Source organism: Eretmochelys imbricata, chromosome 13 (assembly GCF_965152235.1).
Source record: "Eretmochelys imbricata isolate rEreImb1 chromosome 13, rEreImb1.hap1, whole genome shotgun sequence".
Lineage (NCBI taxonomy): Eukaryota > Metazoa > Chordata > Testudines > Cheloniidae > Eretmochelys > Eretmochelys imbricata.
Window position 1 is genome coordinate 5,897,309 of NC_135584.1, and position 20,262 is coordinate 5,917,570.

The following is a 20,262-nucleotide window of genomic DNA, read 5'->3' on the forward strand; positions in this document are numbered from 1 at the left end:
CCCCCCATTCCCCACAATTTGGACCCACTCAGATATAATTGTATTCCTGTAACCATCATCCTTCCTGACCCCTCCTGGTGTATATTATTAAGCTCTCATTTGTCTGTCATATTCCTCATTTAGACTGTAAGCTCTGCAGCAGAGGGACCTGGCTTCTCGATGTTCCCCAACTGTGAAACAATAAATCATCATCATCATGGTTAATTCATACTCCAGGGAGAGCTGAGCCCTGAGCTCCCTGTCTTTTAGCACCACTTAGTGGCTGCCTGAAGCATGACATTCTTTTTATTTGTTAAATGAAAACGTTAACTGTACATTTTCTGCCTCTTTAAATACAAGTATTTTAACCAACTTTCTCTGGTTTTCTCATCAAAGTATTGGAGGAGGCTCTGTGAAGCTATTGGAAGGTTCCCAAGAGGATCTAGGAAAGGGTCCTCTTAAAAAATAAAAACACATCAACCATGTGTATATCCATCTCTTACCCTACTTCCTATCTTTCTTGTGCATTGGGATAGTTTGCACTTGTGCCTTTAATAATGATGCTTTTAAAAAACTGCCAACTGTCTGGAACTCTTTTTCCCCTTCGACTCGCTTCCCATGGGATTGTACCTACCAACTCCCTGCATTTGCTAAACTCTGCCTTCTTGAAGTCCATTGTCATTATGCTGCTCTTTTCCCTCCTACCGTTTCTTAGAAGCAAAAACTCTATCAACTTCGTGATCACTTTCATCCAAGCCTCAAATTCTCAACTATTTCCTCCCTACTTGTCAGAATCCAGGGGAGAACAGCCTCTCCCCTGGTTGCTTTCTCCACCTTCTGTAATAGAAAGTTGCCTCCAGGGCATTCGGAGAACTGGTTGGATAACCTGTGGCCCTGTTGTATTATTTTCCCAACAGATGTCTGGGTAGCTGAAGTCTCCCATCACCACCAAGTGTTCTGCTTTGGGTGATTTTGTTAGTTGTTTTTAAAAAGCCACATTCACTTCTTCTTCCTGGTTAGGTGGTCTGTAGTCGAAACCTACCATGACATCAACCTTGTTCTAACCCCATTTAGCCTTCCCCATCCATAGCCTTTCAACAGGTCTGCCTCCCATTTCTAGCTTCATCTCAGAAGGAAAGATAGTAAATATGGTAAGAGCCCATCATGGCTTACCTAGGAGATCGTCAATGACCTGAAACTCAAAAAACAGTCATACGAAAAGTAGAAACCAGGTCAAATTACTCAAGCTGAATATAAAAAACAAAAACAACGCTGGCATATAGGGACAAAATTAAAAAGGCCATGGCACAAAATAAGCTAGGGATATAAAGGGTAACAAGAAAACATCTTACAAATACATTAGAAGCTAGAGGAGGACCACTAAGGACAGAATAGGGCCGTTACTCAATGAGGAGGAAAAGACAATAACAGAAAATGCAGCAATGACCAAAGTGTTAAATGCCTTTTTTGTTTCAGTTTTCACCAAAAAAAATTAGCAGTGATTGCACCACTAAATAGTGAATATCAGTGTAAATAAGTAGGATCCAAGGCTAAAACAGGGAAAGAACACAGTAAGAATTACTTAGACATGTTAGATGTCTTCAAGTCGGCGGGGCCAGACAAAATACACCCTATAAGACTTACAGTACTGGCTGAAGTATCTCTGAGCCATTAGTGATTATCTCTGAGAACTCGTGAAGAACGAGAGAGATCCCAGAGGACCTAAAAAGGGCAAATGTAGTCCCTATCTATGAAAAGAAGGATACGGTCAACCCACAGAAATATAGAACAGTCAAATATCAGGGGGTAATCATGTTAGTCAGTATCCACAAAAACAACAAAGAGTCTGGTGGCACCTTAAAGACCAAAAGATTGATTTGGGCATAAGCTTTTTGTGCATCTGAAGAAGTGGGTTTTTTACCCACAAAAGCTTATGCCCAAATACATCTGTTAGTCTTTAAGGTGCCACCAAACTCCTTGTTGTTTTTATAGATCAGTCAGTTTAACTTCGGTACCCAGAAAGATAATGGGAGCAAATCATCAAACACTTTGTAAGCTCCTAGAAGATAATAAGGTGACAGTAACAGTCAACATGGATTTGTCAAGAACAAATCATGTCAAACCAACCTAATATCTTTCTTTGGCAGGGTAACAAGCTTTATGAATGGGGGAAACAGTAGCTGTGATATACCTCAACTTTAGTAAGACTTTGGATACAGTCTCACATGACCTTCTCATAAGCAAACCAAGGAAATATAGCCTAGACAAATCTACTATAAGGTGGGCGCACAACTGGCTGGAAAATCATACTCAAAGAGGAGTTATCAATGGTTCACAGTCCAGCTGGAAGGCCATATCGATGGGGGTCCCGCAGGGATTTGTCTGGAGCCTGTTTCTATTCAATATCTTCATAAATGATTTGGATAATGGCACAGGGAGTACACTTATAAAGTTTGTGGATGAAACCACCCTGGGAGGAGTTGCAAGTGCTTTGCTTTGGAAGCCAGGATTAGAATTAAAAATGACTTCCCTGTGCCTCGGTTTCCCCTATTGCTGGACTGTGAACCATTGATAACTCCTCTTTGAGTATGATTTTCCAGCCAGTTGTGCACCCATCTTATATAGGTTTGTCTAGGCTACGTATTTTGAGATCTGCAGGTGAAAAGCCCTGTATGGACCCCGTCCAGAACCCAGCAAAGTCAACAGGAAGTGTTCCATTGACTTCAACGAGAATTGGATCAGGCCCCATAAGAGGCACAGGGTAGGGGGATCGGACCGCACATACAGCTGAGTGGCTTTATGAGGCAGTTATTACATATGGCACATAACGGTGCAAGGCAATATCCTCCTGGCCTCTGTTTTGGGGCATGAGAGAGACATTGACCACAGCTCCCTGCCCCAAAACAGAGGCCAGGATATTGCTTTACACCCTTATGTGTCATGTGTAATAACTGCCTTTTTAACATGCGTGAAATCCTCAGGCTAACTCAAGAATCGCCACTAACCCTCTAAAATTCCATTTTATTCCCTATTCCCCTCCCCTTCGCCTCTTTCCCCATTTTCTCTCTCTTCCCTTTCCTCCCTGTTTAACCTCCTTGACCCTCATCTCTCTCTATAAATTCCTCTCCCTCTCTTGTCTTCTAGCATCTCTGTTTCCCCCCTTTCTCTCCCCTTCCCCTCTCCCATGTAGCAACCTACAACTGGGTGAAATTCACTCATGGGATGGCTACGCTGCAATCAAGGGGTGTGCTTGCAATCTAGCTAGCTTGGGGACCAATGGCAATGAAGCCATGACAACACGGCTAGCCACCCAAATGATACCTAAGGTCCCAGGTGGGCTTGTATAGCCCGGGATGAAGTCCGTCCTGCCACAGCGTCACTGCTATCTGTATGTGAGTGAGTTAAAGTAAAGGTAGGCCCTGTATGTCTGCACATGGCAATCACACCTCCCAGTTGCAGTGCAGACGTACCCTAAAGTGAAACCTCATCGGTCACGCATGGCCCCTCCGCCTCTGGCCTTTAGCTAGGCAGCCCTGCTTGCTTCACAGGATTGGTGCCTTGCACCCACCTGAAACCTAGCAGTAATTCACTTGGCTTCCTTCTGTCCTTTTGTTGCCAAAAGAGGCGTGGCTTAAGGGCAGGGCTGCAATTTAGCTATAAAGAACATGATGTGCAGAGGGCGTTTTGCAAAGTCTGCTCCTGGCAGGTACCATCTGACCTGCCTCCGGTGAGATGGGTTGGCAGAGTTACACAGACACCTTTGGAAGGCAGCAGGAGACAAGCATTCCAGGGCTGCTCGGCACAGCTGTTTAAAGAGCTCATGGCTGGAAAACTATGAGAACCTCGTTGACCTTGGCTCTGCTGCGGGGAAACCTAACTTCTGCCATAATTCAGCTCCTCCAACCGGCAGCATGAATTCCAGGCTTGGAGCCAGTCCTCTGTACACCAGCCTCTGGGACTTTGATGCCAGGACACGGACAGAAATCAGCTTCCGGGCAGGAGACCTATTCCAGGTCATCAGGCAAGAAGGAGAATGGTGGTGGGCCAAGAAAGTCGATGGCTCGAACAGGATCCTAGCTGAAGGTTATGTTCCTTACAATTATTTAGCTGAGCAGGAGACAATGGAGGCAGAACCGTAAGTAAAACCCCGCTGGGGTCAGGAATCGTAACCACTGTTTAATGCTGGAAGATCAGAGGGCTTTGCACTTGTTAGCCAAATGGCAGTTTAGCCAAGCCAAGCAGTTTGGTGTCAGTGTCTGAACCTGATCCATAGATTCTCCCTTATTTCTCTAGAGGAAACTACCGCCCTTTTACAAAGGGTTAGGTTACAATGAAACTCCGGGGCAGCATCCCACAAGGCAAGGCCCAAGAGAACCTATGTCTGACACCCATATGCCCAGCACTGGATGACAAGGACAGCCTCTGGACAGGGAAGTAGGGAGGACTAGCTATCTAGGGCCTGAGTCATGGGCATGCTCTGGCTGCCTTTGTGCCATGCCAGTGACCCAGAGCAGGCATAACCTTAGGTCAACAAGCTTCATTTATGGCTGTTTTGCCTCACCAATATGGTGCAAAGCAGGGGAAGGGTCCTGGGAAGCCTGAACCCCTACTCTTCGGCTGTGAATCCCAGAGAGACAATGCAACAATCCCAAAAGAAGTCATAGATGCAGAAAGAGACTGAACCTTCCTTAGCTTGGGGGATGTGTTTAGGGAGCGGGGGGTAGGGTCCTGTCCACTGAAGCAGGTTCTTTGTGATTTGGGGGATGCAGAACAGCAACACAGCGAAGTCTCTCGCTGGCCATGGAGTTGTTACAATAGAGCTAGGTAGGTTGATGCAGAGATCCTCGTGTGTGCTGACGCTCTAGAGAGACTCCATTTCAACACAAGTTTATTTTCTCTCCTCCTCCAGCTGGTTTTTTGGGCAGATCTCGCGTTCTGAGACTTTACAGAGACTGCTGTCGGATAAGAACAAGACCGGGGCCTTTCTAATCCGAATCAGTGAGAAAAAAGATGCTGAATACGTGCTTTCAGGTAAGTCAAGCTATTTCTCTCCTTCCTTCTGACCCACCCTCTGTAACAAGACACCAGCCCTTTTGCTTAGACCTCTGAATACGGAATTTCCTTTTCTGGACTATTGAGCAATTTCACAGGAGCCAGCCATGCTAAAGAGACACTATCCATTTTTTTGAATTGGCTAAATTGGAAGAACCTTCCCCTTTTGGATAGAGTGCCCTTTCATTCAATGGTATGTCTTGATTTCTTTCTTTAATTCCTTTGTAATAAGTAAGGGGTTTTTTTCTGCTCCACCTGTTCCTATTAATAAGGCATTTTCCTGTGAAATTGTTTAGCTTGTTACTCCAGGGAATCGGTGAAACTGACCATAAACAAAACTTTGTCGGATGCTGAAAATACACTAATGCTTCTTCCACCCATTTCTTTCACAGCTAGCGAGCTGCGTAGATACAAACATTTTGGAAAGAAGTGTGCTCAGCAGGCTGGCGTGTCTCTTTAAGAAACCACATGTGACCACTTTCCATTCCATAGTATAGAAATCACATACTTATTCCCCTCCTCCATCCCAGATCACACGCATTGCAAGTTGTTCCTTTGAGCCAACTGCTCGGACTGCTGCTAGAAATGGGGATTCTGAGCCTCTCTGTAACAGGAAGACAGCAGTAAAGTTTACAGCGTGCAATTCCTATGGTTAATCTCCTGCGGCTGCACGAAGCCTCAGGACAATACCTACCAGGAAACAGAGCAAAAATAACCCAGATGTTTGCCAGGAATGAGTGATTTAAGTTAAGGGCAGGGCCTTAAATGTAAACATGTATTTAAACCTAAAAAACCCCCATAGTTCCAGCTGAAATCGGGCCAGCTTGTGAGTTCCAGGAAGACTTGTGGCAGAGCATGTGTCTAACAGAGGTGTGCATTGAGTCAGTGTGCAGCAGGGAACAAGGATCAGAAACACAAGATAAGAGGACACTGGATTCTGCTCTGTAAGCACTGGCAGTGTTTGAAGGGAACTGACCCACTAAAATTCCTGAATGCATTGCTAGTCATCACTAATACGCATTCTCGTTAGCTAAATATTTGGTTCATTTCCGTACCCGGAGTGAGCAAGGTGCTTTATAGCCACTGTTAGAGGTGTTCTCTGTCTCCAGGGATTACAATCGCCATTACACCAAGGGCCTTATTTCCAAAGGGGCTGAGCACCCACAACTCTGGAGTCAATGAGAGCGACAGATTGTTCAGTACCTCTGACAGCCGGGCCTTAAGTTAAAGCAAATTGGTGATTTTAGTGAGGGATCACCACATTCGATTCTGAAACCCAGGTGTAGGAGGTAGGCAGACCCTGAACAAATCCAAACCTTTCCCCCACCAGTGACAGGTGTGTGAGGAATGACTTCTTGCCTCCTGGCATGCTGTCAGTTACTGGCACAGGAAGGTAGCAACACATTTAATGACTGTTTTGCAGTGTGTGCTCCTTCTGCCTCTCCTCCTTGATTTCACAGTTCGGGATGACTCAATTGTGAGGCACTACAAGATCTGGCAGAACCCCCAGGGGAACCTCTACATGAACGTGGTGTTCTCCTTCCCTGATCTGCGCAGCCTGGTGGAGCATTACAAAGCGAAGACCCTCTCCCACGGCCTGAGACTGACCATCCCCTGCTGGAAGGTAAATCTGAGCCAGCCAAGAACTGCCAGGATGATGCTTGTGGTGGGAACGTTAGTTGGTGAGTGGGTCAGGATATGGCAGGGCAAGCTTGATGTCTTCTTGCATACAGGCCTGGAGGTCAGATGGGCTCAGTACAGGGGTGACTGCGTGAAATACTATGGCTTGTGTTACACAGGAGGTCAGATGGGCTCGATCACAGGGTGAAATTCTCTGGTTTGTGTTGTTCAGGAGATCTTAAAATCTATTAGTTAGACCAGGGGACTTGAAATCAGAAGACCTGGATGCTATTCCTGACTCTGTCACTGACTCTCTGACTTTGGGCAAGTCCTGAAACCTACCTGTGCCTCAGTTTCCCAATATGTAACATGAGGAGAATAATACCCACTTTTGTGGAATCATTAGGAGGCAGATGCCATCTAAGCACCGAGGGCCAGATTTCAAAGGTATTTAAGTGCCTGGAGATGCAGATAAGCACATAGTAGAGTTTTCAAGAGCTGGTAAACAGGTTAAGCCCCTAACTCCCATTGAAATGAATAGAAGTTAGATGCCTAATCTGTTTAGGCATTTTTGAAAATCCCTCTAGGCACCTACCTGCATCTTCAGGTGAGTAAATACCTTTGCAGATCTGGCCCTAAGTATTCTTATTGTTAGGTGATATGTGAGTTGGCACACTTATACCATGAGAGAGATACCATGGTCTAGATCCTGCCATGAGTGCAGGGGACTGGACTAGATGACCTCTCGAGGGCCTTCCAGTGGTATAATTCTATGACTTCAGGAACTCAGCCAGAGGTTATGAGTCTATTATAGGAGTGGGTGAGGTTCCGTGGCCTGCGATGTGCAGGAGGTCAGACTAGATGATCACACTGGTCCCATCCGACCTTAAAGTCTATGAGTCTATAAGAGCCACGAGAATGATTAAAGAATTGGATAACATGCCTTATAGTGATAAACTCTAGGAGCTCCATCTGTTTACCTTAACAAAGAGAAGGCTAAGGGATGGCTTGATCACACTCTGTACATACCTGCATGGGGAACAAAACTTTGACAATGGGCTCTTCAGTCTAGCAGGCAAAGGTATAACGAGCTATTGGCTGGCCGTTGAAGTTAGACAAATTCAGATTGTAAATAAATCATCATCATTTTTTTTTTTTTTTTTTTTTTTACCAGTGGGACACCTTACCACGGGCTGTGGTGGAGTCCCCATCACTGGCCAGTTTAAAATCCAGATTGGATGTTTTTCTAAAAAAATATGCTCTTGTTCAAACAGAAATTAATTCAGGGAAGACCCATGCCCTTTCTTATCCAGGAGATCACGCTTGTTAATCACAATGGTCCTCTCTGGCCTTATAAATCTGCGAATGAGTAAATAAATCAGCCCCCAACACAGAAATGCACACTTAGTGTCAACCGAACACTGCCCTCTAGTGACTGCACGTATATTATATGCTCCTGGTGGAATTCTGCCCCACTGCGCACACGCAGAGTTCATATCCTCTGCAGATTTTTTTGCTTCCCCACAGAAAAATGGAGAACCAAAGAAATCTGCGGGGGACACATGCCCCTTCCCAGGCAGCCCGGATATCTCTCTTCTAGCACCTGGAGCAACTGGTGGAGATCACTGCTGGGGGTGCGGGGCTGGGCGTGTGTGGGGAGACATCAATCACCGCCAGGCGGACGGGGCTGGGTGTGCATGTGACTGAATGAGCGCGAGAGGCTCTTGCAGCACTCCCCACATGGAGGGATAGAGCTTCAGGTTGTTTGGAGGTAGGTTCAAGGCAGGCTTTATCCCCTCAAGAAGAGCAGAAAATGTAGCAGCCTGCCTGCTTAGTTATTAGTTCCTACTGTTGTTATTGAATTGTTCCCATTCTTAATCAATTCCCCCAGCAGCATAAAACAGGTGTAAAAGTTGTAAGGCTCCATTACATTGCCAGGGTGGTGTAAAGGCACTTTATTGTAAATGACAGGAAGGGAATCCTCAGCTAGGAAAGATCTATGTGGTTTCTTGCTTTTTTCCGCTGCTCTAGTGGCACAATGGGATTAGATTACAGCTCAGAATCTATTTTATTTACCTATTTTAAAAAAAGACTTTGAGGGCAAATAAAACATTTGTCAAGCAGTCAATAAAATATCAAGACAGTCAGACCTAAGCACTTCCCGAAGTAGCCAGCCAGGTCCAGATGAAGTTACCAAAGGGTTATTCATTCTTATGCATGACGTGAATGGCTTTCACATCCTGCACCGAAAACAGCTATGCCAGCTTCTCATGCTCAAGAATTCCCTGCAAAACTGCATACGGAAGGGGACAAATTATTTTACGCGTCCTGCAATCTTATTCTCAATCATGACCGACGGTCTGTAATTTGTTGATTATTTTGCTTTAAAAAAAACCCAAACTGAAGGAAGATACGGCTCAAGAGGAAGACAGAAAAAAGTACACTGAAAAACAAAACACAGGTGGAGAAAGAATGTGTGGAGGTGAGTGGAAAATATCAGAAAATGTTATAATACAGAAAAATAAGATAAGTAGCTTAGAAAAGCTATACTGATGGGGTCTCTTCACTTGCTTGGAGATCTGGAATTGACAGCTCTGGTTTTAAACTTTTTTTAAGTGATGACTGTGGTCAGTCTTCTGTTGATAACACACTTTACACTGTCACTTTTGCACTTTCACGTGATGTTCTACAGTCGATTGTAATTTAATAATGCATTTTTGTTATTGAGTGCAAGTCTCCTTGAATAGAGGCATAAGCCAAATAACTGAATATTACAATATATATGTAATCATGTGATCATTTACTATACTATAAATCTAAATTAAAATCTAGACATTTGGAACTAAATATAACGTGAATAAATGTATTAATCTAAGATTAAAAACGTTTCATGGATAGTAAACACTGGTGCTCACTCAAGACTCACCTAACTTCTCTACTTTCAGATTTGTATAGCACGAGTGAAGACACTAGCAGGTGCCAACATCCCTATGTCAAAGATGGACCACCCACTTGTGGGACAATTTCTTGACAGCAGGGTCTAGAATGGTGGTGCAATTCCTGATAGGACACAACTGACTGAGTCATACTCACCTGAAGTGTACCTCAAAGGAAAGGAAAACTTAAAACTGAAGCTTAAAGACAAGAAAATCGCTATTATCTTTGATGAATGTTGTGATGATGAGGCAAGATCAGTTCTGAATGTACTGTTTACACCATTACAACCTGCTTGCCGTGGGCATGTTAACTCTCTTTTGATGGATAAAATGTTTTCAGATGCTGTTAATCAGTCAGCTGTTTCACAGGCTGTAGTCAAAGCAGGAAATGAGTACCAGCTTGATTATGAAAATGTTTTAGTAATTGATACTGACAATGTTAGTTACATGAAAAAGGCATTTGATTCTGTGTTTTCTACACTGTTTCCAAATACTGTGCATATCACCTGTTTAGCACGTATTGTTAATTTAATTGGTGAATCATTTAGAAAGCCTTTTCAGCTGGTTGAGACATATGTAAAGTGCTTTGAAAACATGTTCTATAACTCTGGTAGTAGGAAAGTGAGGTACCTCCATTTCATGAACCAGAAACTACAAGAGGAGTCTCCAGATGCAAAAGCATCCATGCCTTGTAGCCCGGGTAGAACACACTGGAACATCTGGTTTCATGAAGTTCAGTATCACTCTAAGAACTTTCAGTTCTACAAAGAGTTCTTCAGCGAAGAGAGCAACAGCATCTCCTCAGTTTCTGTGCAAACTATTCAGAAAATGCTGAATGACCCAACTAAATATGTGTTATTGAAAGTACAGATCACTTTTCTAGCACAGAAAGATGAAAAAAGTCTGCTTAAATCTGGCATTTGAGAGCAGGAAGGATTGCACTGTTAAAGCATTTGACCTTCTGGAAGAACAGCAGATATATTTCAGTTCACATCTAGAGCTCCCTTGAGAAAGCACCTCAGAGTTTTTCAAATTTAGGGAAAACTTATCTCCTGTTGAAAGACTAGCCTTTCTAGATCTCTTTAAAGAGGCAGTCCATGAAGCTTCTCAAAAGCTTAACAAATATTTGTCCTTCGGACAACCAGGTCTGAATTTTCTGAAGGCTTGTAGGTTATTTGATCCTCATTGTGTTTATATCTTGCCAGTACACTGTGTGAGTATTTTCAAGCAATACGTGGTTTTTCTGAGGTACCTGAACAGGAGCTAAAACTGTACAAGGAAAAGATCGTGCTTGAAGCTATTCAAAGTAAACCTATTTTTGTAGACCTCCAAGTGTTTTTTGCTGTCGGTGAAAGAGAGGATTCCAAATATTGCCAAATTGACCTTGAATTGCATAAATGCTGTCTCAAACCCTGCAGATGCAAAAAGAAGTTTTTCACTGTACAATTTGATCCTTTCAGCAAGAAGGAAATCACTAAATGAGAAAAACTTGAAGGCTCTTCGTTTTCTTTACTGTAATGTAAATAAAAATACCGGATTATACTGAAATGCCGGACAATGATTAGCAAAATTGAATGACTTTCATGTGTGAAAGTCTGAGCAATTTAAAATGACATTCTACATTATTTTTATTTTGCTGTTTGGTGTTCTGTAATGTAATTTAAATGAAAATCCAGAATTATAAGTGGAATGCAGGATATTGGTTACCAAGTATTTGCAACGTAACTTTCATGTGTTTAGGTAATGCTGGATTGTTGTGACTTTTTTCTGTATTGCAGTTTAAATAAATTACTAAAATAATTGAAACTGGCATGATTATGTTGCGTTATTTTGACAAATAAAATATGCAGAATTTTTAATTTTTGGTGCGGAATTTTTAATTTTTTGGCGCAGAATTCCCCCAGGAATAAAATTATACAAGTTCTTTCAATGCTGTATATACATCCTATTAGTCACTGCCCATTTTGTAAGATCAGCAACTATAGAAATCAAATTTGCTTGGCAAAAATAGATCCCTGGTATAAATATTGAAGTCAGGGGAGTTACCCTCAGAATTATGTTGGCAAATTAATGCATAAAAATATCAAGAAATGGCAAAGGAGACTGAAGGAGCAAGGTATCAGGATAGCATCTCGGCTTGGCAGGTGGTTTGGGTGTATATTGGAGCTTTGTGGGGGTGGAAGATAGATGCAGACCCCCAGATACCACTTGTATGTCATATGACTAAGGAAGCATGTAGCATCTCTTATGCTCACCCAGTGACATGGAAATAGCAGCTGATACGTAGACCATTCCTTAACACCTTCACTGCTGCCTGTGCACACATGCCTCACTATAACAGAAGAAGGATGCAATGAAGAAGCCTTGTCTCGCAAATAGGACACCTGTAGAGAAGTCAGCCAAGCCACCAGCTTTTGCTTCATAGATATTCATATTGGAAACCTTGAGATTTGGCAACAAAAAATCATAGATTTAACCCTAGGGGGGAGATCATTTCCAGTTGTGACTATGTCACATAGGCTGCAGTTAGGAACTTGGCCTGGAGTGCACCTTTGCTCTCTAGATAGTGAAGTCTCATTTGTTTTTGAAATTAAAAAATAACACTTTTCCTTGGTGAAGTGGCATGGGGTTTATGCTTGTAGACACTGCCTTTCATGTTGCAAAAGAGAAAGTAAAGAAAGAGAAGGTGGCATTTTTGCAAGTGGAGAAACGTGTGTTGCCTGCCCCCAAATGGTCTAATTGTCTAGGTGCTTACATGGCTTCCCTCAATGTGGTCTGCAAACCATCTCCATGGTATCTGAGCTCCTCCATGGTAATGACACATTGGAGGAGCACAGTATTCTGGAACATCTTGGTGTCAACTGAGTGGTGTAGAGCGAATGGGATTGTACATCCTTTCTCTGGATGTATAATCCCATTGATCACCCTGATCGATCGGTTCATCAGCCCTCGCAGAGAGCACCGATCACAACAGAGAGCACCGATTCATGTTGTTCTAGCCAGTCCTTCAGCCACCTGCTGGCCAGGCTGTCAGTGGCAGATGTATATCTCCATTATTTCCCCCGATGGACTTTCTCAGGCTGAAACAGTATAATGTTGTTTTGTTGTTGTTTAATCTAGCAAGAACAAGAGCCCCTGCCTCACTGGGATGAATGGGAAAGACCCAAAGAAGAATTCAGTCTGGTCAAGAAGCTGGGAGCTGGATACTTTGGAGAGGTCTATGAAGGATACTGGAAAAACAAGGTCAAAGTTGCAATTAAAACAATCCCCAAAGGTGACAGCTTTTCTTCTGGAGGAATGTTTGTATTCTTTATCTAGAGAGGGTAGCAGTGGCTTGTCTTCTCTCTGCTGCTTCAGCTTCCCCCACTGTCTGGCTAGTCTCAACCCCTGGCCAAACCAAAACTCTACCCTTTTCAGGATAATGAGAGTCCATTGACAACAAACAGCTGTTCTAACGCAAGTCTAAGCCTTCACCCCCAGTCCAGTGGTTCTGACGCAGCCCTCTCCTGAACAAAGAACATACCCCTCCCATGGTTCCAGAGCCTTGCCTGCTTCTTTGGCCTTTTTCCTGGATCTTTCTCAGACTGCTTCCCACAGCCCTTCCTAGCCTCCTTCCCTGATTTCCTCTCAGCAAAGACCCCAGTCACTGCGGCAGCAGGCCTCTCCTACCTGTCAACAGAAGATTATTATAGGCAGGAGATTGGAAAAAAGAGAATTTATATTCCTGCTCCCTTTCCCAGCATTTTTTTCTCTAGCCTATAATTGCAAGGGTGCCTCCAGGAACTACAACTCCCAGAATGCCTTGTTGCATGGGTAGGGTTGTATCACTGTAGACATGCGTTCCACTCTGATAGAAGATCATCAGTCGTTGTTGCTGGGTTTTTTTAAGGGCAGTGAAGAAATGCAAAGTATTTGTAACCACTGTGGTTATGGTGCAAACTCACCCCCACCCCTGAGGTTTGCCTTTATCCTTGACTTATATAATAACAAAGCCCTTGGCAGACCTGTATCTAGAACATGAACTGTAGCCCCAACTCCGTTCTGAGCAGGCTTTTCCCAGGGTTTCTCTCTGAAAGGCCTTCCTCCTGCTTTGTCTGGCTCCAAAAAATCTACCCTAAGTTCAAACCCAGCCAGGTCTATGGATTTTAGTGTGTTAGCTGCATCTTGATGAGTATTGAGAGACCTTTTCACTTGTGTTAAGCTAATTGAGCCAACGTTATTGAAAAACCACTTCCTTTGTGCCCATCAGGACATGGCTTTGTAGTCCTGAGTGGGAGATAATAGGTCCCACTTGGTCCAGCTGCCAAAATGAGTCACTAAAGTCCCATGGCTCCATGCAGGGTCCTAAAGCTGATACCAACGTTGGCCATTTTGCCATACTGGATATGGTGGGTCCCGTGCTTTTCGTGGCGGGGGGTGCTTGGACACCACCCCTTGCCCTCTTGGGGAGCTGAGGGCCCCGCTAGTGGCCCAGGAAGGTGGTAGAGGAGAGAAGCGGGGAAGGGGTCTGGGCTTGCTCCTCACTTTGAGCCCCAGCCCCTCTCAACCTCTGTGGGTTTCTTACCCTCTTCCCCTTTGGGTAGGGTTACCCTCAGTCCTTGACACTCGGGGAGGGAGTCTCCCTGTCCTCCCTCCCTCCAGTTCTCTGGTCTTTTAATTCTCAGCAACACACCTCCAAACTCCAGCCCTCTCTCCTTCCTCACACCATCCTGTCTGCCTGAAGCAGGTTTTTTTTAATTAGGTTCCTGACAGGGCCTTGATTGGCTACAGGTGCTCCAATTAACCTGTAGTAAGCTTCCCTACTCTACAGGGAACCATCCTTAATTAGCCTAGGGCTTATGCCTGCCCACTTCCCAGACCCCAGTAAGATCACTCTCCCACTGCTCCTGGGCCCTGCTGCATCACACCAGTCACCGTATTAGTATGCTGAGAGGTACAGGTGACTGAATGGGTCACAAACCTCTTTGAGATGGGGTGCGAACGCACCCTTCAATTAACACAACTCTCAGGATAAGTTAAGCACAGGCGTCTCCCCTAAGACAACGGGGGGCAGGGGGGGGCGGGGAGGGGAAAGAGGTTGTGAACTCACTCAGGAGTTTTAAACTGGGTGGGCAGAGTAGAGGGGCTTTTGATTGAGGTGTGAGTGTGAAGGGAGAATGCACAGAAACTAAGACCACATAGAAGAGAGAGCAGCTGAGGCAAAAATCCAGAAAGCCAGGCAGTAGCCTGTGAGCACAATGTGACCCTGGAAAAGCTAGAGAGAGAGCTTTTGAGACTGGTGTTGGCTAAAAAGGCTTGGGGCTGTAAGCTAAGACACCTCTCCTTTTGTTCTTGACTTCTCCTGCATTCGGAGAAGCAGGACTTTGGGCTTTGTACTTTGGACTATTTCCTTATAAATAAATAAGACTGCATCAAAGAAAATGCCAGACTCCATCAATTTCTGTTTCCAACTGGAACATCCTCACGGCCCCGAAATTTGACTAGCTGCTTAGGTCGAAAAGGGGCAACAGTATTAACACTATCACCTCAAGAGTAACACCAGAGACTAGCTCTGTGAAAAGCCCCATTTTAGGATTCCGCATCTCTCATCTACAAAGGGGTGTTAGTGGAACAATTTCTTTGTCCAAGTATTCTAAGTTGTTTTATGATGGACATGAATGCCCATGTCTCCATATCTCTTAGGTTTCTGCCAGTAGCCTTGGAAGAGGTAATTCAATGTTAAGATCTCTATTAAAGCACCTCATTCCTTTCCATTCTCTTTTCTTACACGGGTCCTTTGCAGCTGACCTGACGTACCAGGCCACTTTTAAGAATGAAACTGAGGTAATGAAGAATCTGAGGCACAAGCACATCCTCTCCCTCTATGCCATATCTTCTGTTGGAGACCCTGTCTACATCATCACCGAGCTCATGCTCAAAGGAAACCTACTAGATTTTCTCCGAGGTAAGGCAGAGTAGTGGTGTTCCCAGATGACTTCAAGCCATGGTGAGTGGAGAAAGAGGTTTGATCTTCAAGCCACCCTCTCCCTTCTTCCATAACTTACAGCAATGATACAAGCTGAGGTTAAAAAGAGGGCACTAGAGGATGGATCATAAAAACTAGAGGATGATCTCCCGGAAGGAGCTATATCTGGGACAAGTATGACTGATCTAGTAGTAGGTGAAGCCAATGGCAGGTCTGGTTGTTCAGGTAGTAGCTGTCTCATGTAGGGCTCCCAACAACGGAAACCTCCAAAGTAATTGTTGTCCATTTTTTTAAATGGTGGTCTAGTCTCTTAGGAACCACAGATACCTCAAGGTTCTGGGATTAAGCAGGTAGAAAGTGACCCAGCTTTCACTTTTTGAAACCACCTAAGTGTCTTAAGAAGCTAAGTCTCTCATTGGACTCCTAAGGTTCAGATTTTCAAAGGTATTTTAGGTCCCTATACCCATGGGAGTTAGGCACCTAAATACCTTTGAGGGTCAGAGCCTAAGTCACTTTTAAAAAAGAAATTTAGGGTCCTAAGTGACTTTGTTGCTTTTGAAAATTTTAGCCCAAGACAGTTGTGGCGGGACGATACTAAACCCATGTCAGTGATTACCTTATACTTTTTGATGGCGGAGATAATTTAATTGTGGGGAAAAGTCAGAGGCACAATTTCATCCTTGCTCTCCATCCATCATTGGTTTTAACAACAGCAGGGATGGAATTGATTCACTAAGTTCAGTGACGTCAACTTTTGTCATCCAAGGAAATGCAATACAGAGATCTATTGTGTTGGAGCAGGAGGTGTTTCCAGAGATATTTTGATTTTTTCCCCCGATCTTTGGATACATTTACATTGTTGGGAGAATAAATAGTTAAAATTTACGCTGATAGGAAAAAAAACAGTAAAAATTTGCTGATTTTTTTTCAATATTTTTCCTATTGTTTTTATCAAAGCTGGAAATTTTGTCTAAATTTCAAAATTTGAAAAATGTCAAGTTAAAATCTCTTAAAATTGAATATGTTTATGTCTTTGGAATTCTTCTTTCTATCTTTCTTTCTCACATGCTTCAACTTGTCAAATACAAAACCGAGCCTATTTTATCAGATGACGGAAGAGGTATTAGATCTACTGCTCTACCTCTGGAACTCTCTCTGGAACTTTTTGACTGAAATTAAATTTAACACATGAGCATGCTCTTACCCCTTTGTGACTTCTACACAGGCTTCCATGACCAGCTAAGATCTTGCTTTGCCTTTTTACCACAGTGTGCCTTCCACCATCCAGAGCTATTTTCCTGTCTTTGATCTACATGGCCATTGGAGCTAGATAATAATAGAAGGATCTTTCATTCACTTTTTATCAGAGTCAGAAGGAGAGCATCTGCAAACGACTGACCTGGTTGACATGGCATCCCAGGTGGCTGATGGAATGTGCTACTTAGAGTCTCAGAATTTTGTTCACCGAGATTTAGCTGCTAGAAATATTCTTGTTGGAGATAACAACATCTGCAAAGTGGGTGACTTTGGCCTGGCCAGGCTTATTAAGGTATTGTAAATCAACTCAGGGCTGACAACTGTTGGTTTGGAAGGGGGAAGTAAGGAAATGTGATTGTTGGACCCTGATGAATCCCTCAGTGAGTTTATGATAACGTAATTGTGTGGGAGGGATAGCTCAGTGGTTTGAGCATTGGCCTGCTAAACTCAGGGTTGTGAGTTCAATCCTTGAGGGGGCCATTTAGGGTTCTGGGACAAAAATTGGGGGATTGGGCCTGCTTTGAGCAGGGGGTTGGACTAGATGACTTCCTGAGGTTTCTTCCAGCCCTGGTATTCTATGATTCTATAACAATGAGCCATAATCTGTTCACAGTTACCCCCATGCAACCTGCAGATGGATTTACTCCACGGCACTCTGAATACATTCCCCTCTGAGTAATGTTAAAATGTGGCTAACTTTGGACACACAAATTAATGGAGCAATAGGCGCATTTGCAAAGGAATTCTCTCAGGGCCTGATTCTGCAATCCATTCTCCTGTAGGATTGTGTTTACTCATGTGAGTAACTCTATTCAACTCAGGCAGTGACAAGAGGTGAGGAAGGATTGTAGAATAAAGCTGGTTGGAATGGATCCAATGATCAGTAGATGGGAGAAGCTTTCCACAACAGGTGCTGCTCAATCCCGAAACAACATTGACGACAAATACACTAAAGATCCCTTACAGCCAAATCCCTCCCAGTTTTCTGTGGTTGCAGAAGGCCTGGGAGCTGCTGAACCAGTATGGTTGCTCTGGTCAAGAGTTGGGGGGAAGGATATGGAGACAATGTGGGATGTGAAGCCATCCCGTCGAGGCTCCCTGCCCAGTAGCACGTAGAGAAAAGGCCAGGGATGGAATCTCGGGGACTGGGGCGGGGGAGAGAATGAGAGAGTCATGGAATATTATTCTGGGCTGACATGGACTGCGCAGAGGAGCTCCACAACTTGTGGGGGAGGGTGATTCCTCTTTTTCTGCTTTGCCTAGTTTTTCAGACTGGTCTCATGCCTGGTCCTTGGAGAGCAATTAGCCAGTCTCACCTGCTGTGAAATCCCAGTTTTGTTTCCTGCAGTCCAAACCAAATGGCACAGATTTTTGACATCTGGAGGGAGCAGAGCCCTGCTTCCAGGAGCTGTATCTACCTCTCCTTTTAATCACAAATCCTTTGTGTTTGCAGGATGATGTATACTTGTCTGACTCCCACAATATCCCCTATAAATGGACAGCCCCTGAGGCCATTTCCCACGGACGCTACTCCATCAAGTCCGATGTTTGGTCTTTTGGGATCCTTCTGTATGAAATTATCACCTATGGACAGATTCCATACCCAGGTATTGTGCCTTATGCTGTGTGCAACTCCTCGCCATTCAGCTTAATTTCACAGAGTATTGTGGAAAGCACCTGCTTTGTGTTTGGTTTGGAGCCCAAGGTAGAGTCATCGGCAAGAAGCCATGATGACTGGAGCTGTGCAAATAATGGATTTTTCAGGTCCCTGGCTATTCCAAAAAAGGGAAGAAAATTGTTTTGATTTTGAGCATTTTGGAAAAGTTTTTAATTTTTTAAAAATAACATAATTAAAGGAAATTTTGAAACAAAAAGACATTTCAAATGTGAAGACTGATACATTTCATTTGGAATTTTCTAAATGAAACATTTTGGTTCTTTTGGCATTTTTTAAAAGTTGTTTTCGAACAGAAACTATTTGATGAAACTGACCCGAATGCACATGGTTCGATGTTATCAAATCTGCATTCTTCACTGAAAATAAATGTCAAAAAATTTCACCCAGCTCTTGTGCTGATAAGATACACACGTTACAGGCATCAAAGCTTAGGAAAACACTCTTCTTCTGAATGCATCACAGTATAAAGCAAGGTTAAAGTCTCCTTTCTGCCCTCAGTTACACCAGCATATTTCCCGTTGACTTGAGTGTAACTGAGGGCAGAATTGAGCATGGCAATTTATATTGCAGCCACTTTCCCAAGTGCATACAAATATGCTTCAAGGAGGAATAGTGGCACTTACCCCCAAAGATACTGGATTCTGGTTGTTATTCTGGCTGCACTTGGGTGACTGAAGACCCCCTGCAGTTATGCTTCTAATACACTTTTTCTTCCTTATTTGTAGGTATGAGTAACAGCGAGGTTTGCAAAAAAGTCCAAACAGGTTTCAAGATGTCCTGCCCACCAAAGTGCCCACCCATGCTCTATGAAACCATGCACAAGTGCTGGCAGCTCAGTCCAGATCAGAGGCCTGACTTCCAGCACCTCAAAGGAAAACTCCACAGTTTCACGTACTACGAGAACCCAGAGTGATAGCCACACAGAGGAGCCCTTCTTTTACTGTTTCCTTTCACCTCTTTTTAAGCCTGACATTTCTGTTATAAAGACTTCTGGATATGAAACCAATAGCTCCCTGGCCTCTGAAACAAGTACACACTGTAGGTCGGATATCTGCAGGCTTTTCCTAGATCATTTTCTGAAGAATAGGGATTCTGTACTAAGGATACATGCTTAAAGAACAGGAACAGCTGTTTCCAGAGAAGATGAATCTATTTCAGAAGCTAGGACTCATGTCACTTGTTTTCAATCATTTCACACAAAAAATCTGAAGAAAGACCAGCAAAACCATTTGGAGTTGATTCTCTCCCCCTAATAGACAATATATTCCTTCTGTCCGCCTTGCAAATTCATTTCAAGACTTCCTGCTGACCAGACCATTGTATAATTATGTCTGATCCATAGACGCGATGGTGTTCTGTAAGACTGAATTTTTGCAGTAATGTTAGAATGTGTAAATGATTAGCAAAATATATGGCAATAATCTACATGTCCCAGGGGAGCCTTTATCGAACTCCACTGTGAGGAATAACAGAATGATCAGCTGCACAAGACTCCAGGGTCTTGGAAAGGGAGCAGTGGGAATCTCTTTATATTAGTCTACCCACCTTTTCCAATAGAGAACACCTGATTCCATTCAAAATGTGCTGTAGGGGGCCCATGCACTGAACTGCAACTTTGGATTCCATTGCTTTGCTTCAATACAAATTGTTATACGCTGACTGCTGCGCTGGATGGGGTCACTGCATGCTGCCACTGTTCAAAAAGTACATCACGATGACCATTAATATATAATGCATTGTGCATCCAATTCTGCACCACACATTGGGTGCAATCC

General features: G+C 43.7%; 1 protein-coding gene across 1 annotated transcript; it reads left to right on the top strand.

The window, feature by feature from the left end:
- Window positions 1-3,890: 3,890 nt before the first annotated feature.
- Window positions 3,891-19,400, top strand: PTK6 (protein tyrosine kinase 6). The gene is made up of 8 exons (XM_077832484.1): window positions 3,891-4,114; window positions 4,889-5,010; window positions 6,492-6,655; window positions 12,708-12,861; window positions 15,370-15,531; window positions 16,920-17,101; window positions 18,263-18,416; window positions 19,213-19,400. Exons 1-8 carry the CDS (start codon window positions 3,891-3,893, stop codon window positions 19,398-19,400), a joined length of 1,350 nt encoding a protein of 449 aa, XP_077688610.1.
- The last annotated feature ends 862 nt before the right edge of the window (window positions 19,401-20,262 follow it).